Source organism: Myxocyprinus asiaticus, chromosome 27 (genome assembly GCF_019703515.2).
Source record: "Myxocyprinus asiaticus isolate MX2 ecotype Aquarium Trade chromosome 27, UBuf_Myxa_2, whole genome shotgun sequence".
Taxonomy (NCBI): Eukaryota; Metazoa; Chordata; class Actinopteri; order Cypriniformes; family Catostomidae; genus Myxocyprinus; species Myxocyprinus asiaticus.
In genome coordinates, this window is record NC_059370.1 from 43,592,440 (window position 1) to 43,619,594 (window position 27,155).

Below are 27,155 nucleotides of genomic sequence, written 5' to 3' on the forward strand. Positions count from 1 at the left end.
TAACATTTGACTTCTGTTATTTTACAGTTTGGGAGTCTGATTTTAAAATTCTGCTAAATAAATGTCAAGAATATCTCATCTTTACTACATTACAAGGAGAATTTCCTTTTCCATTGTGACTAATCATTACAGTGCATGCAAAGCACCATTGATATTCCCAGATATTTTCATTTATTTTTTATTATTCTCAAATTTCTGCATTTAATTAGTTTTGAACCACTTAACATACAGACTCCATTTGTATTGTAGATCATTTCTACATAATTATTGATAACTAGATCGGTATCAGCACGAATACTGACGATTTGAATCTGATTGGTTATCCGTCACACATGACAAATTCGATATCGCCTGTTAGTGATGGTCTTTACTCTCAATCTCCAAAAATGACATAAAAGAACCATAAAGCAGCATTACAGTAGTCCTTATGACTCATGGATTGTATTTGAAGTCATACAACAGCTTAATGAATCTTGAAGGGCTTCGTTTAAAAAAGCGCCACTCTGTTGCATCACACACTTAGCACAGCATGGAGAACATACCAGATGCAATTCTAGTTCACATGCATGGAGAACAGTACAATGAAATATATTACTGCTATATGATAAAATTCTAATAACAATAATAATAATGCCTAATCGGCCTGTATCTTTTGAATGCAATATTCAAACTTAAAAAAAAAACATAAAACACATGGACAGCAGAACAGTCTGTGGTAACATGCAAAATTTCATCAATTTATGAGGCTAGGGGGCCCTATAACAAGAAAATCCTAGTTGTGCAACTGTGATCAAAGCTATTGAAATTTGACTCCAAAACAAATGTGTCCATGGCATTCACATGATCTTTTCTGTCAAATTTAGCTAATTTGGTCATGCACACCTGCACATGCAAAATTTCATCAATTTCTGATGTCAGCAACACATAAAAAATTATCAGTTAATTCAACAGTGAAGAACAGATACAGGATGCAGTACCAGTCTTATCTTCACTAGATAAGAAATCCTTGAAAGCCTTCAAAGAGTTCACTTTACTGTGCTGTGTGTATTGTGTTAAAATGTGCACAAATAACGTCAGAAAAAAAATCCATATCTAGCCACAGCCATTCATTGTGTATCCGGAAAATTTGAAAAAAATAAAGTACTAACTGCTAATTTCATCTAATTAGCCAGATGCACTCCAGTAGTTGAATACACTACATTCTAATGACCTAATAGCCTGTATGAGCCATAGACTTTATTCAAAGTAGCGGTCTATTGGGGGCCTGGGTAGCTCAGCAAGTATTGACGCTGACTACCACCCCTGGAGTCGCGAGTTTGAATCCAGGGCATGCTGAGTGACTCCAGCCCGGGCTCCTAAGCAACCAAATTGGCCCAGTTGCTAGGGAGGGTGGAGTCACATGGGGTAACCTCCTCGTGATCGCTATAATGTGGTTCTCGCTCTCAGTGGGGCATGTGGTGAGTTGTGCGTGAATGCTGCGGAGAATAGCGTGAAGCCTCCACACGCGCTACGTCTCCACGGTAACGCGCTCAACAAGCTCAACGTGATGATGCGTGGATTGACGCTCTCCGACACGGAGGCAACTGAGATTCGTCCTCCACCACCTGGACTGAGGCGAGTCACTACGCCACCACAAGGACTTAGAGCGCATTGGGAATTGGGTATTCCAATTTGGGAAGAAAAGCAGAGGGGAAAAAAGTAGCGGTCTATTTGATTTTTTGTGGTAATGAAAATGAGGCTGACAGACTTACAGTCTCTTCCACTGCATGCACTATATATGAAACTATATAATTACTCCTTTTTAGTTTCACACAGGGGTTTAAAACAATTATTGAGAAAAACAGCACTGGGATTAGGATCGGTATCAGCCAGTACTAAGGAGGTAACTGTGTCTGTAGAGAAAAAGTGGTGTCGGTGCATCCCTAATTATTTCAGCCTTAGGTCTGCTAAGAAATTATTTTAATAAACATGATTTTACATTAAAAAAAATTATGATTAAAGTTTGAAAATCTCCCACTAACTTACATTGCAAGAACATTCGTCATTCAAAATCTGACCAACAGCGCTGACATCCATTGTTACATTTGCATACTGACTTACGGTTGGTCATCTTTCTTGCATTTATTTGCATACTAAATTGTGATTAGTCATTTCTTCCTTGCATCTGTTTAACCATATAGCTGTCTTTTTAATATAAAGACAGTCTTGTGTTTTGTTAATACTAGTGCAGTGCTGGTTGAAGAGAAATTGTGCACTGATTGTCATGACAGCGGCAAAGTTCAAGGTTGCTCTGATGCTCTATTAAAGCTTAAATCTTAAACTTACCTAAAACGTTATTCTACTGCTGCCTCACAATCATTACTGTTTCCTTCATAAAATGTGAACCTAGTGATCTTGATATCGTCATTAATGGCCGTTTTTATGTTATGTAACACAAATCCTTTTAAGTATAAACTGTGTAAATTAATATTTAATCTGACGTTTAGTCTATACTGAAATTTTCTATAAGGTTTGTTTTGTCTGAAACAACCGATTATTCAGACGAAACAATATATTTGTAGCTATTTTGCCAAACACACACAATTGTAAAAGTGCTGCACCTGGGCGCTGTGACTTTCACATGCAGTGTGTGTGTAGCAGATGGTTTGGCCATCACACATCTAGTGTTTGTTTATGATATGAAAACAGACATTTGTATAGACATACTGACATTCTGGCTGTCATAACAGGACCGCAGAAATATGTCATAAACACACACACACACACAAACTTCATCTAATCTGTGTTAGAAACATGACCGTTCACCATAAAGCTTTATAATCTTTATATTCTTCTTTAACAGTGCAAACAGGACAGGCGGTTGTTGCCTCATAAAATCTGAATGAGAATCTTTAGTTCAACCTCCTCTCACTGTGTGTTTGTGTGTTACAGCAAGCGGTGAAAGAGAACCAGAAACGGAAAGAAGCGGAGGAGAAGATTCGTCGAGCTAAACTGATGCGAGAGAAAGCCGAGAAAGAGAAAGAAGAGAAACAGAAGAGAATGAATGCCAAAAAGATACCCGACATCAATGATGGTGTGTCTGTGTGTCTGTGTGTCTGTGTGTCTGTGTGTGTGTGTCTGTGTGTGTGTGTGTCTGTGTCTGTGTGTCTGTGTGCATGTCTGTGTGCGTGTCTGCGTGCGTGCGTGCGTGCGTGCGTATAACCTTTTTTTTAGGTTATAAACTGGTAATTACAAGGGTATTATGCTATAAATGTGGTTTATGAGGACATTTCTAGTGTCCCCATAATTCAAATCTCTTAAAAAACATACTAAACGATGTTTTATTGAAAATGTAAAAATGCAGAAAGTTTTTTGTTAGGGGTAGGGGTAGGGTTAGGTTTAGGGGATAGAATCTATAGTTAGTACAGTATAGAAATCATTATGTCTATGGAGAGTCCTCATGATGATAGCTGCACCAACGTGTGTGTGTGTGTGTGTGTGTGTGTGTGTGTGTGTGTGTGTGTGTGTCTGTGTGTGTGTCTGTGTGTGTGAACACCGCTCATGTCTGTGAATCTGGAAGTTTAAATGGAGACCATCAGAGACAAATACTCTGAATCTCATGAAACCTGTCAAGAACATGTCATGGTCATGTTTCAACCCAAAATCAATTTTTTTTATAATATGTTAATAATAAAAAAAAAAATTTACTGTAATGCAATTTATCTGAGTTGTAAAGTATTATTTATTGTGTTAATATTTGTTGTACTGTACTGCCTGTAATGGATGCAGATTTTAATGAAAAATAAATTGCATTTCAGTAAGTTTAACTGTAATTACGTTCAAATCAATTAAACAATTATCACTGAGAATGAGAACAAAAAAGTCAAATGTCCATATGCATTACAGTAATAAGAATTTTTTTGTTTTAAGGAATACAACCCCAATTCCCAAAAAGTTGGGACAGGATGAAAAATGCTAATAAAAACCAAAAAATTGTGATTTGTAAATTATATTCGCCCTTTGCTATATTGAAAGCACCACAACTAAACATTATATGATGCTTTACCTTGTGAATTTCGGAATTGGGGTTGTATTTATTATTGTTAATTATTATTTATTTAGTTATTTATTTTGCTTTACAATAATGAGAGTTAAGGGAAAATGTGCTTCATGGAATATTCTGGATTCAGTAAAAGTTAAGCTTAATAGACAGTATTTGTGGCATAATATTAATTACCACAAAGTTATTTCAACTCTTCGTTTATACTGTATAAAAACAAAATGCAGTTACATTAAATCACTTATTATGGAAGTGATTAAAATACGCACGGTTTAAAAAGTATAGTCATAAGATGTAAACATTACACGTGTTAATATGACTCTAGTGTGATAAAATCGCTTACGGCATTGTGTCGTCATGGCAACGAAGTTGTATAATTGGATATAGCTTTACACAGATAAGGTTTGTAAGCGATTGAACCACAAATGAACCCAAAACATTCCTTTAACAGTGTCACTAATGGTCCTAAAATAAGCTTACATTTAGCTAAATAATTGTTTTTGAATTTGGGTTGGATTGCGACCTGTTGTTGTGAGATTTGCCCTGTATGAGCAACTAAAAAAAGAGCAAACTGTCTATTGTTTCTGTTCTGAAACATCTTGATACATTTCTGTTCTTGACTAGCACTCTGATCCACACTCAATATTTCATGTGGAACAGGTGACATAATTTGGCCATCTTTATCAATGGTACTTACAAAAATGAATGTGCTTGCTCGCTCTCTCTCTCTCTGACCTACTTTTCTTATTTGGCTCGAGTTTGAAACTTCCACTCCAAAATTCCACTCCAGCAGAATGTGAAGGGGTAACAGAAGTTGCTGTTAATAAATCAACAATATCAGCTAAAGCCATGTTATTCATATAGTGACCGCTCAAAAAAAAGGACACTTAAGTCACACTTACAAATGTCTGAATGTCTTTACATAACAAGATATTAAAGCAAGTGTAATTTTAAAGAAAGTTAGCATAAGCGCACTTGCAAACATTTTACATGTTTTTTTTATTTTTTAGTTTTGAGATGATAAAACAATGGATGTGTTCAAAAATCTGTTTTTGACATCTGTGTCTCAGTTGAATGTGCTGAACTCCACCTGTGGTTACTCTGCTAGGACACCTGTGTGATGTTGAGGGGAAACGACTTCATACATCCACTTAAAATCACTATAACACCAGTTAATGGAAAAACGGCTAAGACAAGTGAAGTCAGTTCTGAGAAAAGCTCCAGCAGCATTTGAGACACACAGATCACACTTGCTTTCATATTGTGTTTTTAAAAGGAATATTTTGGGTTCAGTACAAGTTGAGCTCAATCGACAGCATTTGTGGAATAATGTTGATTACCACAAAAATATATTTCGACTCGTCCCTCCTTTAAAAAAAAAAAAAAGCTAAAATTGAGGTTACAGTGAGGCACTTACAATGGAAGTGAATTTTTGGAGGGTTTAAAGTCAAAAATGTGAAGCTCATAATTTAATAAAAGCACTTCCATTAATTCTTCTGTTAAAACTCGTGTATTATTTGAGCTGTAAAGTTGTTTAAATTGTAATTTTTACAGTGTTTTAGTGTTTGTTGACATCGTCATGGCAAAGAAGTTGTAAAATTGGCTCTAACTTTACACAGAAAAGGTTAGTAAGTGATTTTATCACACTCAAATCATGTTTACACGCATGTTGTTTATGTCTTGTGACCATACTTTTGAAACAGTGAGTATTTTAACATTCAAAAATTGGCTCCATTGACTTCCATTGCAAGTGTCTCACTGTAACCCAGAGTTTTGCTTTTTTTTTATTTATTTAAGAAAAGGAGGGACGAATCGAAATTTATTTTTGTGGTAATCAACATTATGCCACAAATGCTGTCGATTGAGCTTAACTTGTACTGAACCCGGAATATTCCTTTAAAGCAACAAGATTCAGACGAGCGTCTCTTATGTGTCCAAACACTTTTGGGGTCACTAAATCAATGATAATTCGGCTGTGTAAGTGATGTTCATTTATGAGGTTAGATTTGCATACAGGTGGAAGATTTGAATGTCAGTTGAGGAAAACACACAGTTGCACACACACACACACACACACACAAACATTTGTGCAATGTCCTTTTCCATCACAGAGGCCTGCTTATGTCTTATCAGTCTGTATTCTAACACACAGACACAGTGGGTTCATTGGACTCTCAGGGTTGAATATTTGGAATGTTCGGCCATGACATTCCCATTTTCTCTCTCTCTCTGTCTCTCACACACACACACACACACACACACACACACGTTATCTTTGCTTAGCAGTCAATCCCGGAGGATTAAACAAATACGTATTTCACATTACATTTACATTAATTAAATGAAAAAAATCATTTACTCACCCTCATATTGTTCCAAATGTAAATAATCTTCTTTCATCTGTGGAACGAAGAAACGGTCTCACAACCGTGAACACGACACGAGTGAACAGTTTTGGTTTCTCAGCTTAATTTTGATGAATGATTATGACAAACATTTCAATGCTTTGTAATAACGTTACTAACTGAGGAATCATGCAATAACAACAAAAACATGAATTAAGAAATGTAATGTCTGATTGACATAAATTTCACTGCAGATCATTCTAGTTAACATAAAGCAGAGAGAAAATCCCACCAATATGCAGTTCCTGTAACACACCTCACGGTGGTGTGTGTGCTCTACACATGGCTCTCTGTGTGTGTGTGTGTGTGTGTGTGTGTGTGCACGCTCTACACATGGCTCTCTCTCTGTGCGTGTGTGTGTCAGGAGAGACACAGAACCATCTGAATGCAGCTTTTCAAGGGATTAGAGTGTGTGTGTGTGTGTGTGTGTTTGGGCAGTAGATATTTTATGTGTGTGTTTGCAGATAGTGTTGCACATACACAGTGTTTTTGTACATTACTGTATATGTGCATGCTTGTTTATGGGGGGGAGGTGTATGTAAATGTGGTGTCTGTTTGTGTGTGTGTGTGTGTGTGTGTGTGTGGAGGGGGTGGGGTGGGGGTATTAGACCCATAAATCTTTAACCCCATTTAGTGTAAAGTGGAAATGATCGAACCATCTGTCTACACACACACACAAAGCCCTGAAACACACACACACAGGTATAAAAACAACTCTCTTTACCACATAAACATGCAAGCTTTCATCCATGACCACATCACACAGATAAAATATTTGTAAATCATACAGTGAAACCCTCCTTTCTTACTGTGTGTGAGTGTGTGTGTGTGTGTGTGTGAGTGTGAGTGAGTGTACAATAGTGTTGGGTCAGTGGTTATGTAGGTTAATGCTTATGATGTCTGTAGGGCTGATGACGTCATCAGTATGTGTGTGTGAAAGGGGGCGCTGTCTGCTGTAACTTGTGTCTGTGTGGATGTTTATATTCCCATGATGCTTTGCTGCTCTGTCATCTCATAAGTCAGTGTGACTGATTCAGCTCTCTGCTCGTGATGTGTTTCTCATCTGTAATGTTGTGTGATATGCACAATGATTTGTGGATGTGTGTTTCATATGGTGATGAGACTGTAATCATGGATGGATTGTGTGTGTATATGTAATGTTTAACATGTATATAATGTGCATATGTGTGTGTTTTATAGATGATGAGACTGGTATCATGGATGGTCTGTTGGAGGCGCTGCAGTCCGGAGCTGCTTTCAGGAGGAAGAGAGCACCACGAGCAGGTAACCATTCACACATACATATCAGTGTTTATTTATCAAATGCACAGCAGTGTTTGCTAATAAAATGTGATTTATTGCAAGCTGGTTGTGTGAAATAAAAAATCACGATAGTAAAATGTTCTTTAGTGAATACAGCACTACGGTTTGGTTCCAGATGTAAAAAATGCCATTCATTTTGCCATAAGGGAATTCATTTTTACTTATAAAACTTATAAACTTTTAAAGACAGACCTACCATGAGCTCCTAGGTTGTTAATCAATGGTATATGCTTCTGTTGAAGCTATCAGTCTGCTTTATTTGATCCTCATTTTCTTTAAATCACGGCTTAATCACAGTATTCCTGATGAAGAACTACACTACCCATGATTCTGAGGCGGAAACTCCACCAATCAGAGAATCACTTTGAACAAAGCACACCAAAAGAGCTCTGCAGCAACTGCCTCTGCAGCAAAAACTACTCATATTTATATATATCAGAATATTTTGCAATGAACTTTAAAATATATTGATTCCATACTTAATGTTAACAACTTTTTTAATTCAATTACGTCATTCGCAATGCTTCATGGGATTGTAGTTCATTCCCTCGTGAAAGACGCTGTGCCAGTGACTAACACTCAGAATATTAGAGATAATTCTTTGACTTCAAATATAGATTTATAAAATAGTTTAAAAAATTTATAAATTCAAGGGGACCTGGGTGGCTCAGTGAGTAAAGACGCTGACTATCACACCTGGAGTCGCGAGTTCGAATCCAGGGCGTGCTGAGTGACTCCAGCTAGGTCTCCTAAGCAACCAAATTGGCCCGGTTGCTAGGGAGGGTAGAGTCACATAGGGTAACCTTCTCGTGGTCGCTATAATGTGGTTCTCGCTCTCAGTGGGGCACGTGGTGAGTTGTGCGTGGATGCTGCGGAGAATAGCGTGAAGCCTACACACGTGCTACGTCTCCGCGGTAACACGCTCAACAAGCCACATGATAAAATGCACGGATTGACGCTCTCAGACATGGAGGCAATTGAGATTCGTCCTCCGCCACCCAGATTGAGGCGAGTCACTACGCCACCATGAGGACTTAGAGCGCATTGGGAATTGGGCATTCCAAATTGGGGAGAAAAAATAAATAAATAAATGAAATAAAAATGCATAAATTCTGATTTCTGAAAGTATGAAAGAACTGTTTAAATGTGCTGCCTCTCTGTTAAGGAAAATTTGGTAAAAAGAAAAGAAACTGGGGCGAAAACTTGACCCATCCATTTTTTTTTTTTTGGTCGACGGGCACTACTGCGCTCCACAAGCTCCACAATAATAAAAAACAAACTACAAATTAGTGTTGTCAAAAGTACCGGTTCTTCGGTACCAAGTCGATACTAAAATAAAAAAGATGTAATGATACCAGTGTTTCTGCAGTACCGGTAGTACCGAACACCGACTCAATCCATTACCAGCGCACAGTTTGACTGAAACACCTTTAAAATGCTCACAGGCTTATTTGAGTGTGTGCTATGTTACTCCTTTTACACTGAAATGTACAATGAATCAAATTGAAACCGTGACGTCCTAGTGTGATTATTAAACCACTAAAGGCTGCAATCTTAGTCTGGATGAGCAGCGTACTTTTAATGAATGTATAAATCCGACCACTCATACGCTGGAAACTCCACAGACATTAACGCCGGGTTCACACATCCTCCGTGAGCATGGCATGAATGAGGCATGAGCGAGGCAGTCGCATTGTATGTTGGCCGCGTTTCTTCCCTGAGAAACAGCAGCTCATCTGCGTAGAAAATAAAGTTATCTGTGGCGTCCTACGGTCATATAAGGTCATAATAAGCTGAGGTTACTGCTGCTTCAAGGACAACAGCGGGCAGTCAGTTTATAAGCACACTTGGTTGTGATTGGTTAATGTTGTGTCTATACTGTACATCTATATACACAGAATGGCAAAAGGTCAGGCAGTTTATTAATTCTTACCTTTATTAAGTTATTTTATTGAGTTTACTTACATGCAGACATATAAATTGTAGTGTACTATACGTTCAGTTTGAATAATTTTTATTTGCTTTTGTGTCTTTTCAGTAATCTCTTGATTATTTTAGTGTTGTACTGCAGCCAGAGCCGCTGAGCTCAGCGTGAGCGGCACGGCAAAAATAGGCTCAACGGCGAAACACTCCGCTCACTGCCGCGTCTGGGATGTTTCTGGGATGCGTCACCTCGTGACTCATGTTTGCAGTGTAAACGGTGTCATCTGTTAATATGTGTGCCGAAACAAAAACACGCCGCTCACGGTGGAACCCGGCAAGAGAATCATTCACGTTGTACGAGATGACAGAGCAGAGCACTAAACCACTGTGAAGCGCGTATTACATGTAGACTATATATTTATATAATTAAATCACAGCATTTGCGCTTTAATCTCATCTCAACTTTATATAGCATTTAAAACAACAAAGTTGACCAAAGTGCATCACAGTTATAACATTTAAAACACAGCAACATTAAAAACTTCCACATACACAAGCATGAGTAATCTAAAATACAAATACGCCAAAACTGTCCTACAATTAATTTGTCTGACTCAAAGGCCAGTGTAAACAGATGAGATTTCAGATGTGACTTAAAAATCTTTAGTGGTCACACTGGGCCGTGTTGCGAACTGTTTATCCGGAAAAGTGAAGCTTCCGACAAAAAAAACACATGTCATAATAAAAGCACGATTCAAAATAAAAACTAGATACCTGAAATTAAATAAATTGTGACAGAAGTATATTACAAGTGTATAGTAAAATGTACTGTAATATTCACTGTAATAACAATAATAGTAATAATAATAATAATAATTGCTTATTATTATTATTATTACTATATATTACAAGTTTTATTTTCACTTGTTAAAGGTTTTAAGAATTAATTGATTAGACACCATTTTGATGATGAAATTAAATTTTAAAAAAGTTTAAAACATGGAGTTCTGTAAAATAATAATTATTATTAAATTATAATTATTAAAATAATTATTAAATTATAAAAAATAACTAAACTGGTGTGTTCAATAGCACATTATCATATTGGTGTATTTTTGCTGTGGGATCAAAATTGGTATCAAGAACTGTGAAATTTTACTGGTATCGGTACCGATACCGGACTATTGAAATTTTGGTACCATGACAACACTAATACAAATAGAACATACAGACACAGTATAAATTCAGTTTGAATTACATTATAGAGAAACAAACATACATGCACTGGTTTTCCCTCTCTTTTATTGTATTCTACACTTACAAACACCAGCATGGAGCAGCTATGTGTGTGTGTAACTGAATCTGCTGTTGAATGGATCCAGATGTGTTGCAATGTGGCAATAATGACCATATTCTCTCTCTCTGTCTCTCTCTCTCTCTCTCTCTCTCTCTCTCTCTCTCTCTCTCTCTCTCTCTCTGTCACCCCCACATTCCCGCGTTTTTTCATCATTATGTTTTCTTAGTGTGCCATACCAGACCCTCTCTCTTTTTCTCTTTTGCTTTATTTGAATCATCATTGACCCGTTTTCTTCATCTTGTATTGCACTCTCTCTGTCTTTGTGTTTAATTCTTTGCATCGCTGCTTGAGATTATTTATTTTCCTTTTGTGTCAAAAACACTGCTGTGTGTGTAGCATGAGTCATCAGTGGTGTGTTTTGTTTTTTAGCTTTCCTTCAGCCGCAAGAAAACCCTACAAACAATCTCTGTTAAAAAACCTACTGTAGTGAGCTTGCTACTTGGACATCATTTTAAGGCACCATATTATGCACTCAATGTGATGATTATTCCGAAAGGTAGGCTGCACAGATATGTGGCCTACTAAGCTTCACATGCATCCTTCACAGATAAGGCAGTCCTAGAATGTGACAAGCAAGGGGAAAACAGTCATCCAAGAATAGAGCAGTTCAGGTATTGGTCCAGAAAACTGAAATAGGTTCCCTCAGGAATTTCCAATGGGTTTTTATAATTGGCGTTTTAGATTTATGACTAAAATAAGGCCTATGGTTAAAAATTACTTTGAGACTTTCACGTTTTGTTCTAGAACATAAACTATACACATTCATCCCTCAAACATTAATTTTGAAGCTATTGTGTCTTTTAAAAATGCATAATTGCTATCACAATGGTAATTAAGGACTATAACTTCCTTGAGCATGTGAGCTCATGCTTTATTAAATGGTTGATTGTTGTAGTCCTTATTTAGCGAAGGGTAACGACACAGCGGCTCTAAAATCCACACTTGAGGTATGACTGTGTAATTAATGTTCTAGAACAAAGCGTGAAAGTCTCCAAGTAATTTTCACAACAGATCTTATTTTATTTGTAATTTTAAAATCCGTTTTCTAAAAATAGGAAACGTCCATAGGAAACTCCTGAGGGAACCCCACAGCGAATTAGGGCCCAAACATACTTCACGCAAGTATGCAGACGTGAGCGCAAGGCGCATGCATGTTCCTGTTGTACATACATTACGTGCGCTCTTGCGTTGCTCTGGCGGTTACAAACCTTGAACCACAGGGGAGTGAAAGAGTTTTTTAGGTGCCATGAAACCGGATGTGGTGGAGTCAACATGTCGGCAGTTGAGGAGTGTGCTTTTGTATTTGCTGAAAAGATGACAGAAAATATGTTTTTATGAGCTAACTTGTTCGGCAAGACTCTCCAGAAATTGCTGCTCCACCATGACTGTTGTTGATTGAAAAAGGAAATCCGCTGTAGCGCCCCCTTCACCATAGATACATAAGCAAATATAACATTTAGTTGATTGTCTTAATATTTAAATGGTTATTCTGCCAAGGAGCCACTGGTCATTACAGATCAGGACGGATTTTGTTGAGGCTATTGTTAAAGTAAGGCTAGACTCATTTTATCGAGCAAGCTACTAGGCTACAACAATAGTATGCATGTTTTGTTTTTGTTCTGGATAGCAAGCCAGTTGCTTATATATAGCTAGGTGCTAGCTACAACTTTAAAAACCGCAAGTTCATTCTCACTGTATGTTAACGTATGATTGCGTGGAGTTCAAACTTTAAATTAATATTGAAATTGTGCCACATTGCCATTATTAATTACAGGACTTAGTATTATCTGATTCCAACTGTATTTTAGTTGTTACTACGAGACGCAAATGTTACTGTGTATATAGCGGAGTTTTAGCGAACTGCTCTCTGGCCACTAGAAAGCAAACTACACATTATCTGCACTTTGTTTGTAGTCTTAGTTGTCACTTAGTGTTGTCTCTTAGTGTTGTCACTTAGTGTTGTCACTTAGTGTTGTCTCTTAGTGTTGTCTCTTAGTTTTCAAAAACAGTTTGGGAAAACGAGTAGAACTGTCATAACTTAATATTTATCTTGCTGAATTGAACACAATAATTGTCCCGCGGATGAGCGGACATGTTGTCCATGGCAGTTTCGCTGCCACTTTTCTCCCACATGTGTTACACAAATGGAAACCATCTCCAACCAACAATCACTCTGCATTTTTATGGAACCCAAAATACCCCTTTAGCCACGTTTCTCGTCCACGCTGGTTTGTTTGCATCAGAGTGCGCATGTGACATTTGTGCCATGTACACACAGTGTTGTGAATCTTGATTTGTTGATGGGAAAAAAAATGACTGCACGATCAAAAATATATATATTAACAAGCGACTATTGTCGGGGGCCAAGCACATATGGCGAGATGACCAAAACAAACAAATTTGACCGAAAAGATCCTATGGATGCTGTGGACAGCTATTTTGGTGTGAAATTTCACCTGCAAAAATAGGATTGTCTTAAGTTATAGTGCCCTCTAGCATCAGAAATGAATGAAACTCGTTACCTCAGAGTGTTCTCTTGTCCATGTGTACAAATTTTGTTAAGTTTGAAAATTGCACTCACAAGATACAGTCTGATTAGTCATTATAAGCCATGCCCAAAACATATTTGCTTATATCTTTGGAACGATTCGATATAACTTATTGTCAGGAGGGTCTGTAGACGATATATACCAAGTTTTGTGAGAATTGGGCAAACGGCCTAGGACGAGTTCGAAAAAGTAGGTTTTTCGAATAATCGAAATGGTAAAAAAAAATAACCTGCGGAAATGGAAATTCAAGTGACCATATCGTTGTGGGGCACTGGTGGATTCAGAGAAGCTACAAATTTGTATTGTAGCCTATACGGTTCCAGAGTTATGTGCAAAAATGTGAATTAGCTCATTATACCGCCACCATGTGGCCGATTGTCACAAAATTTGATTTGAGGCTTCGAGTTGACACCCTGCTTGTGTATAGTAATTTCCATAACCCCCGGCCATTCCCAATAAGAGTTATAATGTGCTGTAATTTGATTGGCCGTTGGCAGCCATTTCTGTAAATTTTTCAAATCTATTTTTTACGAATATGTTAGCATTTGAACCAAAGAAGATGCATATTTAATTTGGACTTTGTCGCTCAAACGGTGTTGACTGTGTGCACCGAGTTTGGTTACATTTGGAGTTTGCATGGAGTAGATATTGATCAATTACTCAAATCACGTTAAACCAAAGGAATTGTATCGTTAATATCTTTGGAATGATTTGAGGTATCGAAATTCTTTTGATATCTTTTTGTCAGGGGTGTGTGTAGATTATGTATACCAAATTGTATGCTGATGGGACGAACGTTCTAAGAGTTGTTCGAAAAAGTAGGTTTTTCAAAATATTCTAATATTCTAAAAAATTATGGATGGAAATGAAATCGGAGATATACATATTGTAGGGCTTGACTTAAAGAGTCAGAGAAAAAATAATAACTTAACTTAAGTGTTTATTATAGTGCAGCTGAGTAGTGGGGGGGGATTTGGGATCATCTTGCCAAGTTTAGTGTCTCCACGACTTAAAATCTCTGACACCCAGACACATTTAGGGCAGAAAAAAATGGACAGAAATTAAATTAACATACACATTCCATTATGTGCTCACGCACCAAGAAAAAATAGTATATTATACAATATTTTGCATTGTTAATATATTTTTTTTATTTTTATGTAATCGTTATTTTAATTGCATTTGTTTTTTTTGTTTTTTTTGTGTTTTTTATACAGTTAATTGAATCGAGACTATTTTTTTTATTTATTTATTTTTTTGGCTTTTCAAAATATTTCTCAAATGGCCTCACGGGCCTTATACGGCCCTGCTTTAGAGAGACCACAGGCATGCGGTTTGGAGACAGGCGACACCCCTGTAACCTCTGACCCTCTGCAATATGAGTCATCAGCCAATCAGAGAGTTACTGAGGGACAGACAGCAGCTGCCGTTCTTTGTTAGGTTAATGCGCATATAAAACACTTTCTGTGCTCTCACATCTAGCAGAACTGTGTGTTTAGTAGATTAAATGAATAAAAACAAGAAGAACTCAAAGCAATCGGGCACAAATGATGACTGCATACCAATTCACATACTACTTACATGCATTAAAAATGTGTACTACTCTGGTGATGGGAAAGTACATACTTTTTGTTTACTTGATAAGCAAAATGATAGTATTAAGTCTTGTTTTCAGAGAATGCTAAATTTAGTGAGGTTTGTGCTTAAAACAAGAACAAAATCTGCAAATGGAATCAGAAAAATAACAAGGGAAATTTTATTTTTCTTGTTGTTTTTAAGCATAAACCTCACTAAGATTTGATATATTTCTCTTGAAAAAAAAGTCATAATAAATTAATATCTTCTGTAATGTTGCTAGTCTAATAAATGTATCTTGTTTTAAGGATGTTCTTATTTTTTACTGCAAAACAAAAATTCTGAGAAGATTTTTTTTGCAGAGGCGATATTGTTAAAAAATATATATTTTATCATTTTGATTTCAAAAAAAAAAAATTCACTAAATGAATCATCTTTACTCATTTGTATTTATGTGCAACAGTAAAACAATACATGTAATAAACAGCAATATTGCATACAACAAAATTCAAAAACATCAACTACATTTCAAAAGATCTGATTTGCATGTCTGTGGTTTAAAGGGATAGTTCATCCAAAAAATGATCACCCTCATGTTGTTTCAAACCCGAATAACTTACTTTCTTCCATGGGACACAGAAGAAGATGTTAGCCTCAGTCACCGTTTACTGTCATCTTTTTTCCCCCTTTTTTGTGTCCCACAGAAAAAAGAAAGTCATTGAGGTTTGGAACAACACGAGGGTGTGTAAATGATTGCAGAATTTTCATTTGGGGTAGACTATCCCTTTAAGTTTATTACCCTTAAATGTATTACTTCACTTTTACATTCATATGTATAAAAACATCAAGTTTCTACACTAGAAATGTTGAAAAAAATCCTCGCAACGCCTGCTCTTTTATTACACAATATTATAGTTTATAGATATATAATCTGACGCCAGTAAAAGTCTTGTTTGTTTTCATTTATTTAAACATGCCGTCTTGCAAGTAATGCTCTCTTTGTGCACTTTTGCCATATTATTGATAATGTACTATGATTTCACACTAATCCTAATCTCACATACTGTGGTATTTAGGACAGATAGCACGTGAATTAGGATGCAGCCTGTGTTTGCTGTGTCGTGACAAAGATACACACACACTTCAACACAAAAGAGATCGCCCCACACAGCACCAGTCAGACTTGTACAAAAAGACAGACACACACCCTGTTGCCAGTCGGTCTCACACAACATGCAATATCACTTTATGGGCGACACACTGTGTGCCAGATGCTCTACTCAGCACACGTCACAAAAGACACACACACTTGTGTCCGGCTCACAAACATTGAGGCATGACACACCCTTTAACCATCCTACAAAAACAGTGCAACACACACACTCTCCCGCTGACTGTGGAACAAAGACACACACACAGAGAGAGAGAACAGCAGTGCCATGTCCTGCCTGATGGGGGAGCTCCACACCTCAACATTCTGGGTGTGTGTGTGTGTGTGTGTGTGTATCCTCATTTCTTATTTTTAGCTTCATTACCCTCATGATAATTATCTTTTCCCAGCTTTCACACCCTGACAAAATCACACACACACACACAAGCAGCAGTGAAAATTGTGTGATGAATAATGCACTCTTTTCGTTGTGTCTACTGCTTTGGACATACATATAAACTTCCTGTTTTTCTTATGAGATAAAGAAACGATAACACTGTACAATAAGGTTGTTTTCATTAATACCGGTTAACTACATTACATAGCATGAACTAAGGAAGCTCTGCTTTTGCATCGTGGTCCTGATCACCCTGTCTGGGTTTATTCTGTAATAACCGGCTGACAGTTCATTAACCTGCTTATTACACAGCTACTAAATGGACATAAAATATTGATTTATGTTGAAATTACGTAATTATGTGAGTTTAAATGCATCCCTGAACAGATTAAATCCATCTCGGGTTTACGGCATAGTTGTATATTAGAATTAATGACCGTCTGACTCCTCGTTATCTAGCTTAATACAAGAGGTAAATAGGTAAATAAATGGACCTGGAACATTGATTTGAGTTTAAATTATTCTATAAGCTTACTTGTTGATCGCACAGTGATCCAAGAAGCAGGAAAGATGGCTCGCAATACCCGTATGAGCGGTCTGTATGAAGGTAAAATATTGCCTAAATGATTTGCATGTGCAGAGTAAGATTTGTGAAAGCGTAAATCAAATTGCAAGCGTAAAAATAAATTGCATGTGCACAGAACATTTTGTAAAGGTGTAAATCAATTTGCAAGCATAAGAAAAAAAATGTTAGCAATACTTTAATGCTTTGCATTACAGTGCATCTGGAAAGTATTCACAGGGCTTCACTTTTTCCACATTTTGTTATGTTACCTCCTTATTCCAAAATGGATTAAATTCATTATTTTTCTCAAAATTCTACAAACAATACCCCATAATGACAACGTGAAAGAAGTTTGTTTGAAATCTTTGCAAATGTATTAAAAATAAAAAACGAAAAAAAAATCACATGTACATAAGTATTCACAGCCTTTGCTCAATACTTTGTTGAAGCACCTTTGGCACCAATTACAGCCTCAAGTCTTTTTGAGTATGATGCTACAAGCTTGGCACACCTATTTTTGGGCAGTTTCTCACATTCTTCTTTGCAGGACCTCTCAAGCTCCATCAGGTTGGATGGGGAGCGTCGGTGCACAGCCATTTTCAGATCTCTCCAGAGATGTTCAATTGGGTTCAAGTCTGGGCTCTGGCTGGGCCACTCAAGGACATTCACAGCGTTGTCTCATAGCCACTCCTTTGTTATCTTGGCTGTGTGCTTAGGGTCGTTGTCCTGTTGGAAGATGAACCTTCGCCCCAGTCTGAGGTCCAGAGCGCTCTGGAGCAGGTTTTCATCAAGGATGTCTCTGTACATTGCTGCATTCATCTTTCCCTCGATCCTGACTAGTCTCCCAGTTCCTGCCGCTGAAAAACATCCCCACAGCATGATGCTGCCACCACCATGCTTCACTGTAGGGATGGTATTGGCCAGATGATGAGCGGTGCCTGGTTTCCTCCAGACATGACGCTTGCCATTCAGGCCAAAGAGACCAGAGAATTTTGTTTCTCATGGTCTGAGAGTCCTTCAGGTGCCTTTTGGCAAACTCCAAGCGGGCTGTCATGTGCCTTTTACTAAGGAGTGGCTTCCGTCTGGCCACTCTATCATACAGGCCTGATTGGTGGAGTGCTGCAGAGATGGTTGTTCTTCTGGAAGGTTCTCCTCTCTCCACAGAGAAATGCTGGAGCTCTGTCAGAGTGACCATCGGGTTCTTGGTCACCTCCCTGACTAAGGCCCTTCTCCCCCGATCGCTCAGTTTGGCCAGGCGGCCAGCTCTAGGAAGAGTCCTGGTGGTTCCAAACTTCTTCCATTTACGGATGATGGAGGCCACTGTGCTCACTGGGACCTTCAATGCTGCAGAAATATTTCTGTACCCTTCCCCAGATCTGTGCCTCGATACAATCCTGTCTCGGAGGTCTACAGACAATTCCTTGGACTTCATGGCTTGGTTTGTGCTCTGACATGCACTGTTAACTGTGGGACCTTATATAGACAGGTGTGTGCCTTTCCAAATCATGTCCAATCAGCTGAATTTACCACAGGTGGACTCCAATCAAGTTGAAGAAACATCTCAAAGATCAGTGGAAACAGGATGCACCTGAGCTCAATTTTGAGTGTCATGGCAAAGGCTGTGAATACTTATGTACATGTGATGTTTTTTCGTTTTTTATTTTTAATAAATTTGCAAAGATTTCAAACAAACTTCTTTCACGTTGTCATTATGGGGTATTGTTTGTAGAATTTTGAGGAAAATAATGAATTTAATCAATTTTGGAATAAGGTTGTAACATAACAAAATGTGGAAAAAGTGAAGCGCTGTGAATACTTTCCGGATGCACTGTAGGTGTAATTCATGTGTTGTGAATCTGTAATTTCGTATTAACACGTTAAGTTTGGTGTGTATTCTTCTGACTTTCTTTTTTTCACGCGTACACATTTGGCACTGTTTTTGCGCCTAAACATGGCCAAAAGTGTTGCAAACCTGCAATCAGTGATATGCAAGCAAAGAAAGGGTGTAATGAACAGCAAAACGGACTGACTGCATAGAATCAGTCTGTGTGTGTAAAATAAACTACTGCAAATGTGTAAAAGACTTGTGTTTGTGGAATAAATATTTTCCAGTAGTAATCCGATATACACTGTTACGTTTTCCCTTTTGTTGCGCTCACACTTTTGGCACAAATTTCTCACTGAGAAGCGTTTTGCAAGCGCGAGGGGGAAGGCGGATCTACCTGCTTCTAGTAACCAATCAAATGAGGTTTTCCTTGACCAGTTTACTCTGACCTGATTGGTTTAATAGCATGACAGACAGCTTCTTCTTCAGATGGCTCAGCGTCATTCCTCTGGGTATCTCTCCTCTCTTAGGACTATAGACGGTGTTTTGTTGTTTTTGGCAAAAACTGTGGTTACCAATGTAAAATTTTCATAAGGGTCCCATAAAACACCACACACATCTATAACGACTTTTCTCCCCAACAGACTCAGTGCTGTCGTTGTCCCAGGTCACACTGGACACCTGCTTGGTAACGTGTGTGTGTGTGTGTGTGTGTGTGTGTAATCTGCATGGTTCGTTACAGATGTTTGTTTAGAGATTGTTATCAGTGGCGCTGGGAATTGTGTGTGTAATTATGGTTTCCTTTGCATGGTTTTGTTTTGCATACTGCAGACTGGAGAATATGAGTGGAGTATGACATTCTCAGTCTGTATTCTAATATGAATGTCTCACCACAGGAATTTTGCTCCGCAGATGCTATTGGTGTGTTTTATTTGTGTGTAAATGCTCGACAGTCGTCCAGTGACCTGAATAAACCAACAAGGCAGCCAAAATATAGTCATCCACCCACTCAGAGGAAAAAGAGAGAAACTCATACTGCACAAACGTCTCACATCTCGCTCTGTATGTTTGAAGCAGTATGAATAGAGAGATATTGAGACTGAGAGTGAGCTGCCTACTTAGACGGCATTTCTAGGCATTATAGACACAGTCCTGATAGCAAAGGCTGTCCTAAATAATTTAGTTCATTATTTTACCCAATATTGGTGTGTTGTGTTTTGTGTTTTTGCATATTATAGCATTTAGTAAGTGGCTGTTAACATTGCTGCTGCCCATGAAGAAATTTTCAGACTCTTATGAGGTAGCTGCCTATGTAGACAGCAAGACGGAGGTTTGAAACTAAGCTAATCTAATGATTATAGTTGTAGGATAAGTTCTGGTATTATACTTCTTTCTCTTGTGTTAGGATTTGAATCTCAATGCAGCTCATTCATGAAACATGAGTAGAGCGAATTTCTGTTAAAATCCTTCGTAAAACCATTATTGCGTAAATTGTTGCATTTTAATTGAATTTGCTCTGCTCAATTTATACAAAAATGTTTTGGGACAGAATGGATTGATCATTTGTAAAACTGTCCTTTCGGAAATTGTTGCATTGAGTTATATCCAACAATATATGCGAGAATTGTTTGGATAGAATGGATAAATCATTCATGCATTTAATTGAATGAATGTATCAAATATCTTGTATTAGAATATGAATCTGCTGTGTGTTAACAGTTGTTAGTTGACTGATATCTAATACCTAATAGTCTCTCTGGCTGCAGTGCTTTAAACCATGACCTTTGAACTCTAACCACTGTTCCTGACTGTCCACATAGTGTGAAGTTTATTGCATGGCCTTTGACCTGTGTGAAACATAGTAAGTAGCCTCAAGTTTCTAAGTTTAAGTTGTTTGTGTTTCAGCCAATAATCGGAGAGGAGCTGGTCAGGCCGTGACGAACCTTCTCGCCAAAGAGCTTCTTCAGGAGGACGCCCCGCCCAGAGGCGCCAAAAAGACCCGATTGGACACTGAGGACAAGAGGGAGGAGTCTCCGGAAGACACAGGCTCACTGGAGGATTTGTTAGAGGATATCCCGTTACGCTCAAATTAAGCACTTCCTCTTCTGAGCATGCCTCTTCCTCTTAAACGATAGATGTGTTCGGGGACCAAGCATGCGAGGGCGGGGCTCTTGCTTAACCACACCCCTTTAGTAAGCGTGTATGACTTCCTAATGGCTGTCACACTGGAGGAGGTTCCATCCTTACAAGAGTGATGTTGTCTTTTCACTGCCCTGATAAACACTTTATCGGTTTTTCTTTTCTTTGCATTGTCTAACACTTTTTCGCTCTTAACGGCAAGTTTCATGTGTTTCATATCTCTGTTCACGCAGAATTCCAAAGATTTGTATACACATATTCCATAATAATTTTGTTCTCTCAGCAGGACAGTTCCATTCCAAATTCACGCAAACTTTTTTTTTTATCCCTATTCAAAACAAGAATCTCTTTTGCGTTAACTTCCTTTTTTGTTTTGTTCTTGTACATTGTTTAAAACATATAACACGGCTGAATGTTGAAAAAACACCAAGTGCCAATAATGATGACCCCAGAAATACATGGTTCTGTTTTTGCGTACTTAAGGTGTTCTCACTGAGGTTCTGTAGCCCATCATAAGATTTAACGAAGGTCTGGTACCTGCTCACGAAATTGTTTTTCTGTTTCTGTGCTCTCCTGTTCCTTTGTGTTACATTTTGTTATTTTAGTGAATGATGTAATATAGATTTCTTGGTAACTTCTCACTGGCTACAGTCCTTGGTCGTTTTTCATGAAACATGAGCAGAAAGAATTTCTGTTTCTATAGTTTGCGTTAAATTAAATATGACAATTTATGAAAAATTGGTTTTGGATTGAATGGATAAATAATTTGTAAAACCATTCATACTTAAATTGTTGCATTGAATTAAATGCAACTATTTACGAAAAGATGGTTTTGGATAGAACCGATAAATTGTTTGTTAAACCATCCTTGCGTAAATTGTTGCATCGAATTAAACGTGACAATTTACGAAAAAAATTTTTTAATAGATAAGTACTTCTTAAAACCATTCTTTTGTAAGTTGTTGCATTTAATAAAAAATGACTGAATAGAAAAATCATTTATAAAACCACAAACTTTTTGAAAACACTTTCTTGTGTGCGTACGCTGCCTTCATTTTAAAATGGCACTGTCTAAATTTTCATAAATCTGTTTTATTGAACGGTCATCGTGTAGCTCTTGTCTTTCCAGAAATAAGATTCCTTTGAAACGCTGTGGTGTGTTTGTGTTGATAAAGTGCTGTAGTCTTTCTACTGTTTTCTGCACAATGAAAATCAAAACTGCTGGCACACGCACACTCTTGTGCACATGTTCGTTTGTGCATCTAAGTGGGGGGCTTTTTCTAGCATCATTCGCACAAGATAAACAACATGTGCATGTTTTGATTTTATCTACATATAACAATTTTGAGGGCTTAAATAACATGCTCAGAACCTTGTGCATGTATTTATCCATCTTAAGGGGGATAGTTCACCCAGAAATAAAAAACAATTGTCATTTACTTACCCAAAAAGGGTTTCCAATGACATGTGGGTGAGTAAATGATGACAAAATTTTCATTTTTGGGTGAACTGTCCTATTAAATGGCTTGATCAAGCCAAATCTGTCTAAAAATAGCACTGCAGGTTTGTCTCTGGTGCTAAACTATCTAAACCTTCTCGTTAATTTGTTGAACTTTTGTCGATTTCATTGGCAATTTATTTAACGTCGACATATCACAGACATATATTGTTTTTCAGGACTGTTTTTCAGTCATCACCAGAGTTGGTATCAATGAATGGTTAAAAACGGTTAATACCGTGAAAGGTGACCTCGAGTTTCAGCTTTGCAATATGACTTACATGAATGTGGATGTTGGCTGAATGTTTGAGGGTAGAGATCACTGTTTTAAGCCATAGCGCGCACTGCGTCTGTCCTGAGAAGTTTCTTCTGGATTATTCTATAGCAAAATATATATGCATTTATGTAACGTGAAAAAGGTGGCAATGTTTTGGCAATAAAGTGTCCACACACTGCCCAGACACCAGCACACCTGAAACATCTCTAGAACGTTCCAGATTATTTTATGGAAGTTACAGAGCCAAATTTCTAATTTTCCACATTTTTGAGAATTGTGGTGGTCTCCAATTTAAGCCAACAGATTCTCCTAAAAGTTTGGTTTGATCATTATGGTGGTTATGCAACAGTTTCACTTTATTGGGAAAAGCTGGAGAATTATCACTGGAAAAACAGAAGTGCGTGTTTTTGATTTTTTTAACCGTTTTTCTATAGCAATTTTTATTGGTGATTTTACTGTATTAATATAGAGATTGTATTGGTGAGATTCGACTGGTCAAATTGTGTATATTGAGTTTGTGACTGTAGAGATGTTTATTCTGATGATCTCTAAACAAACATCATTAAAATATATGAGTCCATATTTCATGTGTGTACGTGTGTGTGTGTGTATTGTAATGCTATAAAAACATATACAATGAAACAAGTCCAGAAAACATAGTATTATTATGGTACATGTCCAAAAATATGATATTAAAATGGTATGTCTAGAAAACAAAGTATAACCATGAAACATGTCCAGAAATATAGTATTACCGTGGTGCATGCCTAAATAATCATGGTATTACCATGATGTCATCATAAAAAATTATAATGGTACTTTTTGGTTCTCCTTTGTTAGTGGCATGAATATGTGTCAAGCTTTAATGAAAAAGATGGACAGAAACAATACAGCTGTACATAAAGATTTTTGACATGGCTCGTGTGCGTTAGTTGGTAAGGCGGTTACTACAGTTATTTTACTTTCCTGTGTGTGCATCTGTGTGCTAGTTCTGTGTCTCATGAGCATGGAAAAATGCAGCTATGATTTGGAATTTCCTCTGGGCTAATCCCACCACACACATTTCATGCAACATGTAGGTCACACCAAGTCTAATGGCTTGTTGCAATGGCACATGGGTTAACCCGCTTGCTGTGAGGTCTTGCTGTCTCTCCCTTGGGGGTTCGGATGGTGGTTATTTTTAAGATGCTTTCAGTGAGACCAGGAATATGGAGAAGCGAGGAATGTTTGTTTTGGAATCAATCCGTTCCCTGTAACCACAATGATTATTCATCTAAGAATAAAATCAAACTCATCCTCAGATTGTGGTTATTGTGTCCAGAACAACATATGCAGGACATATTTAGCTCACAGACTCATGACAGCATGTCTATATTTCTGTATTTTTTTCAGTATATGTCTGTTATATGATTTAGATGGGCTTTATGGGAGGTCACACAGGTTTTGGGAGGAACACATTTTAAGATCTTTATTCCAGGACATGTGATAAATGTTTTAACATAAAACATTGTTTGAAGAAGTTTTATTTTCCTAGATTTTAAGTCAAGTAGTAAAAAGTGGTCCTAATTGAATTATCACTCATTACTGTTTTCTTCTATAACTCATCTATCTAAATGTGGACATACCATAGACTTGCGTTGTTTTTGTGTTAAGCTAAATGTAATGACTTATACTAACCATTTGAAATCATTGATATTATATTTTCATAATATTATTTATCATCAAATGTCATTAATATTAATCATTAAATATGTGTAGTCACCAAAGGGAGGCTGTCATATTTTTCACAACAGGTTTTTATTAGCGCTTGACCTTTGACCCCTCTGAAGGTTAATAAAAAAGTGGTGCTCTGCATTCTTTTAACATCACCTCTGACCTCTACTCTCCATCCCTTCATCTTCTCTTTCAACTCTTAGCAACTGAATAGTGATGTACTAACCACTCAGATTAGCTTAGCAACCACATAGCAACATGCTATAAATCACTCTGAACACTCTAGCAACAGCATAGCAACATGCTAAAAAAAGTCACTCTGAACGCCCTAGCAACAGCATAGCAACATGCTAAAAACCACTCTGAAAACCCTTGCAACCGCATAGCAACATGCAAAAAACCACTCTAAACACCTGAGCAACAGCATAGTAACGTGCTAAAAAATCACTTCGAACACACTAGTAACAGCATACTGTAGCAACATGCTAAAAAAAAAAAAAAGACTGTGAACACCCTAGCAACAGCATAGCAACATGCTTAAAGCCAGTCTGAACACACTAACTACAGTATACTGTAGCAATATGCTAAAAATCACTCTGAACACCCTAGCAACAGCATAGTAACAGGCTAAAAAAATCACTCTGAACACACTGGAAACAGCATACTGTAGCAACATGCTAAAAAAAAGCTCTGAACACCCTAGCAACAGCCTAGCAACAGCATAGCAACATGCTTAAAGCCACTCTGAACACACTAGTAACAGCATACTGTTGCAACATGCTAAAAACCACTATGAAAACCCTAGCAACCACATAGCAACATGCAAAAAATCACTCTGAACAACCTAGCAACAGAATGCTGTAGCAACATGCTAAAAAAACCTGAACACCCTAGCAACAGCATAGCAGCATTCTTAAAGCCACTCTGAACACACTAGCAACAGCATACTGTAGCAACATGCTAAAAACAAACTCTGAACACCCAAGCAACAGCATAGCAACATGCTTAAAGCCACTCTGAACACACTAGTAACAGCATACTGTAGCAACATGCTAACAACCACTCTGAACACCCTAGCAACCGCATAGCAACATGCTAAAAAAAGTCACTCTGAACACCCTAGCAACATGCTAAAAAAATAACTCTGAACACCCTAGCAACAGCATAGCAACATGCTAAAAACCACTCTGAACACACTGGAAACAGCATACTATAGCAACATGCTAAAATAATCTCTTAACTCCCTAGCAACAGCATAGCAACATGCTTAAAGCCACTCTGAACACACTAGTAACAGCATACTGTAGCAACATGCTAACAACCACTCTGAAAACCCTAGCAACCGCATAGCAACATGCTAAAAACCACTCTGAAAACCCTAGCAACCGCATAGCAACATGTAAAAAACCACTCTGAACACCCCAGCAACAGCATAGCAACATGCTAAAAAAATCACTCTGAACACCCTAGCAACAGCATGCTGTAACAACATGCTAAAAGAAACCTGAACACCCTAGCAACAGCATAGCAGCATGCTTAAAGCCATTCTGAACACACTAGCAACAGCATACTGTAGCAACATGCTAAAAAAAACTCTGAACACCCTAGCAACAGCATACTGTAGCATGCATACTCCCCTCTTGAGGTCAGAAGAGTGAGGTTTACACATACCGCACAGCTATCACGTACCAGCTGGCTCCCGTTACAATAGCAACATTCTAAAAACCACTCCGAACTCGTAAGCAACCACATAGCAACATGCTTAAAACCACTCTGAACACCCTAGCAACGGCACAGCAATGCCCTGTTAACCACACAGCACTCATACAGTATTTATTTCAGTAAATGTGGAAGACAGACAGGAAGCAGAGAAACATGATGGATTGATTAAAGCTCTATTAAAAAAGATAAAAGCGACTGTAAGATTTCCCTTGTTCAAAACGAGCCACATCACAGGACTGAAAGCACATTTGTTTTTATTTAAACACATTGTTTAAGCATAAAGGCGCAGAACTCTTTGTTCAAGATTGTTTCTTATTAAAGTTCCTCTTCAGAGCATCAGAACATCCTCTCAATATCAGAATCCCTTCAGAACTTTAGTGTTTTTAATTACATGGCCATTGTTACGAGACTTGTGTCTTTGCAGAACAAAATAGGCATTTTCCAACCGCTTTACATGATTTGCCTAATACATTGAGATTCCCTACTTTCAAAATAGTTAGGATAGTTCAAAAACGCCCATTCCGATTTGAAAACACCCACAGGTTGAGAAATGTCCATTATTGTTCAGCAGAGACTTATACTTCATTGTTACAGTATGTCTCTCTCTCTCTCTCTCTCTCTCTTTCTTTCTCTCTCAATTCAATTCAAATGAGCTTTATTAGCATGACCGTATACAATGTACAATGTTACCAAAGCAT

The 27,155-nt window shown here is 37.7% G+C and overlaps 1 protein-coding gene across 2 annotated transcripts in view; it reads left to right on the forward strand.

Annotated features, from left to right (window-relative positions):
- The window catches only part of LOC127418067 (protein diaphanous homolog 1-like), a 154,872-nt gene extending 131,268 nt beyond the window's left edge, over positions 1–23,604 (forward strand). For both annotated transcript variants that reach the window (XM_051658429.1, XM_051658430.1), the window contains 3 exons: positions 2,932–3,073; positions 7,645–7,728; positions 21,014–23,604. In XM_051658429.1, coding sequence (XP_051514389.1) covers positions 2,932–3,073; positions 7,645–7,728; positions 21,014–21,201 — 414 coding nt within the window. In that variant the 3' untranslated portion in view covers positions 21,202–23,604. The remainder of the gene's footprint in view (positions 1–2,931; positions 3,074–7,644; positions 7,729–21,013) is intronic.
- Positions 23,605–27,155: the final 3,551 nt, after the last annotated feature.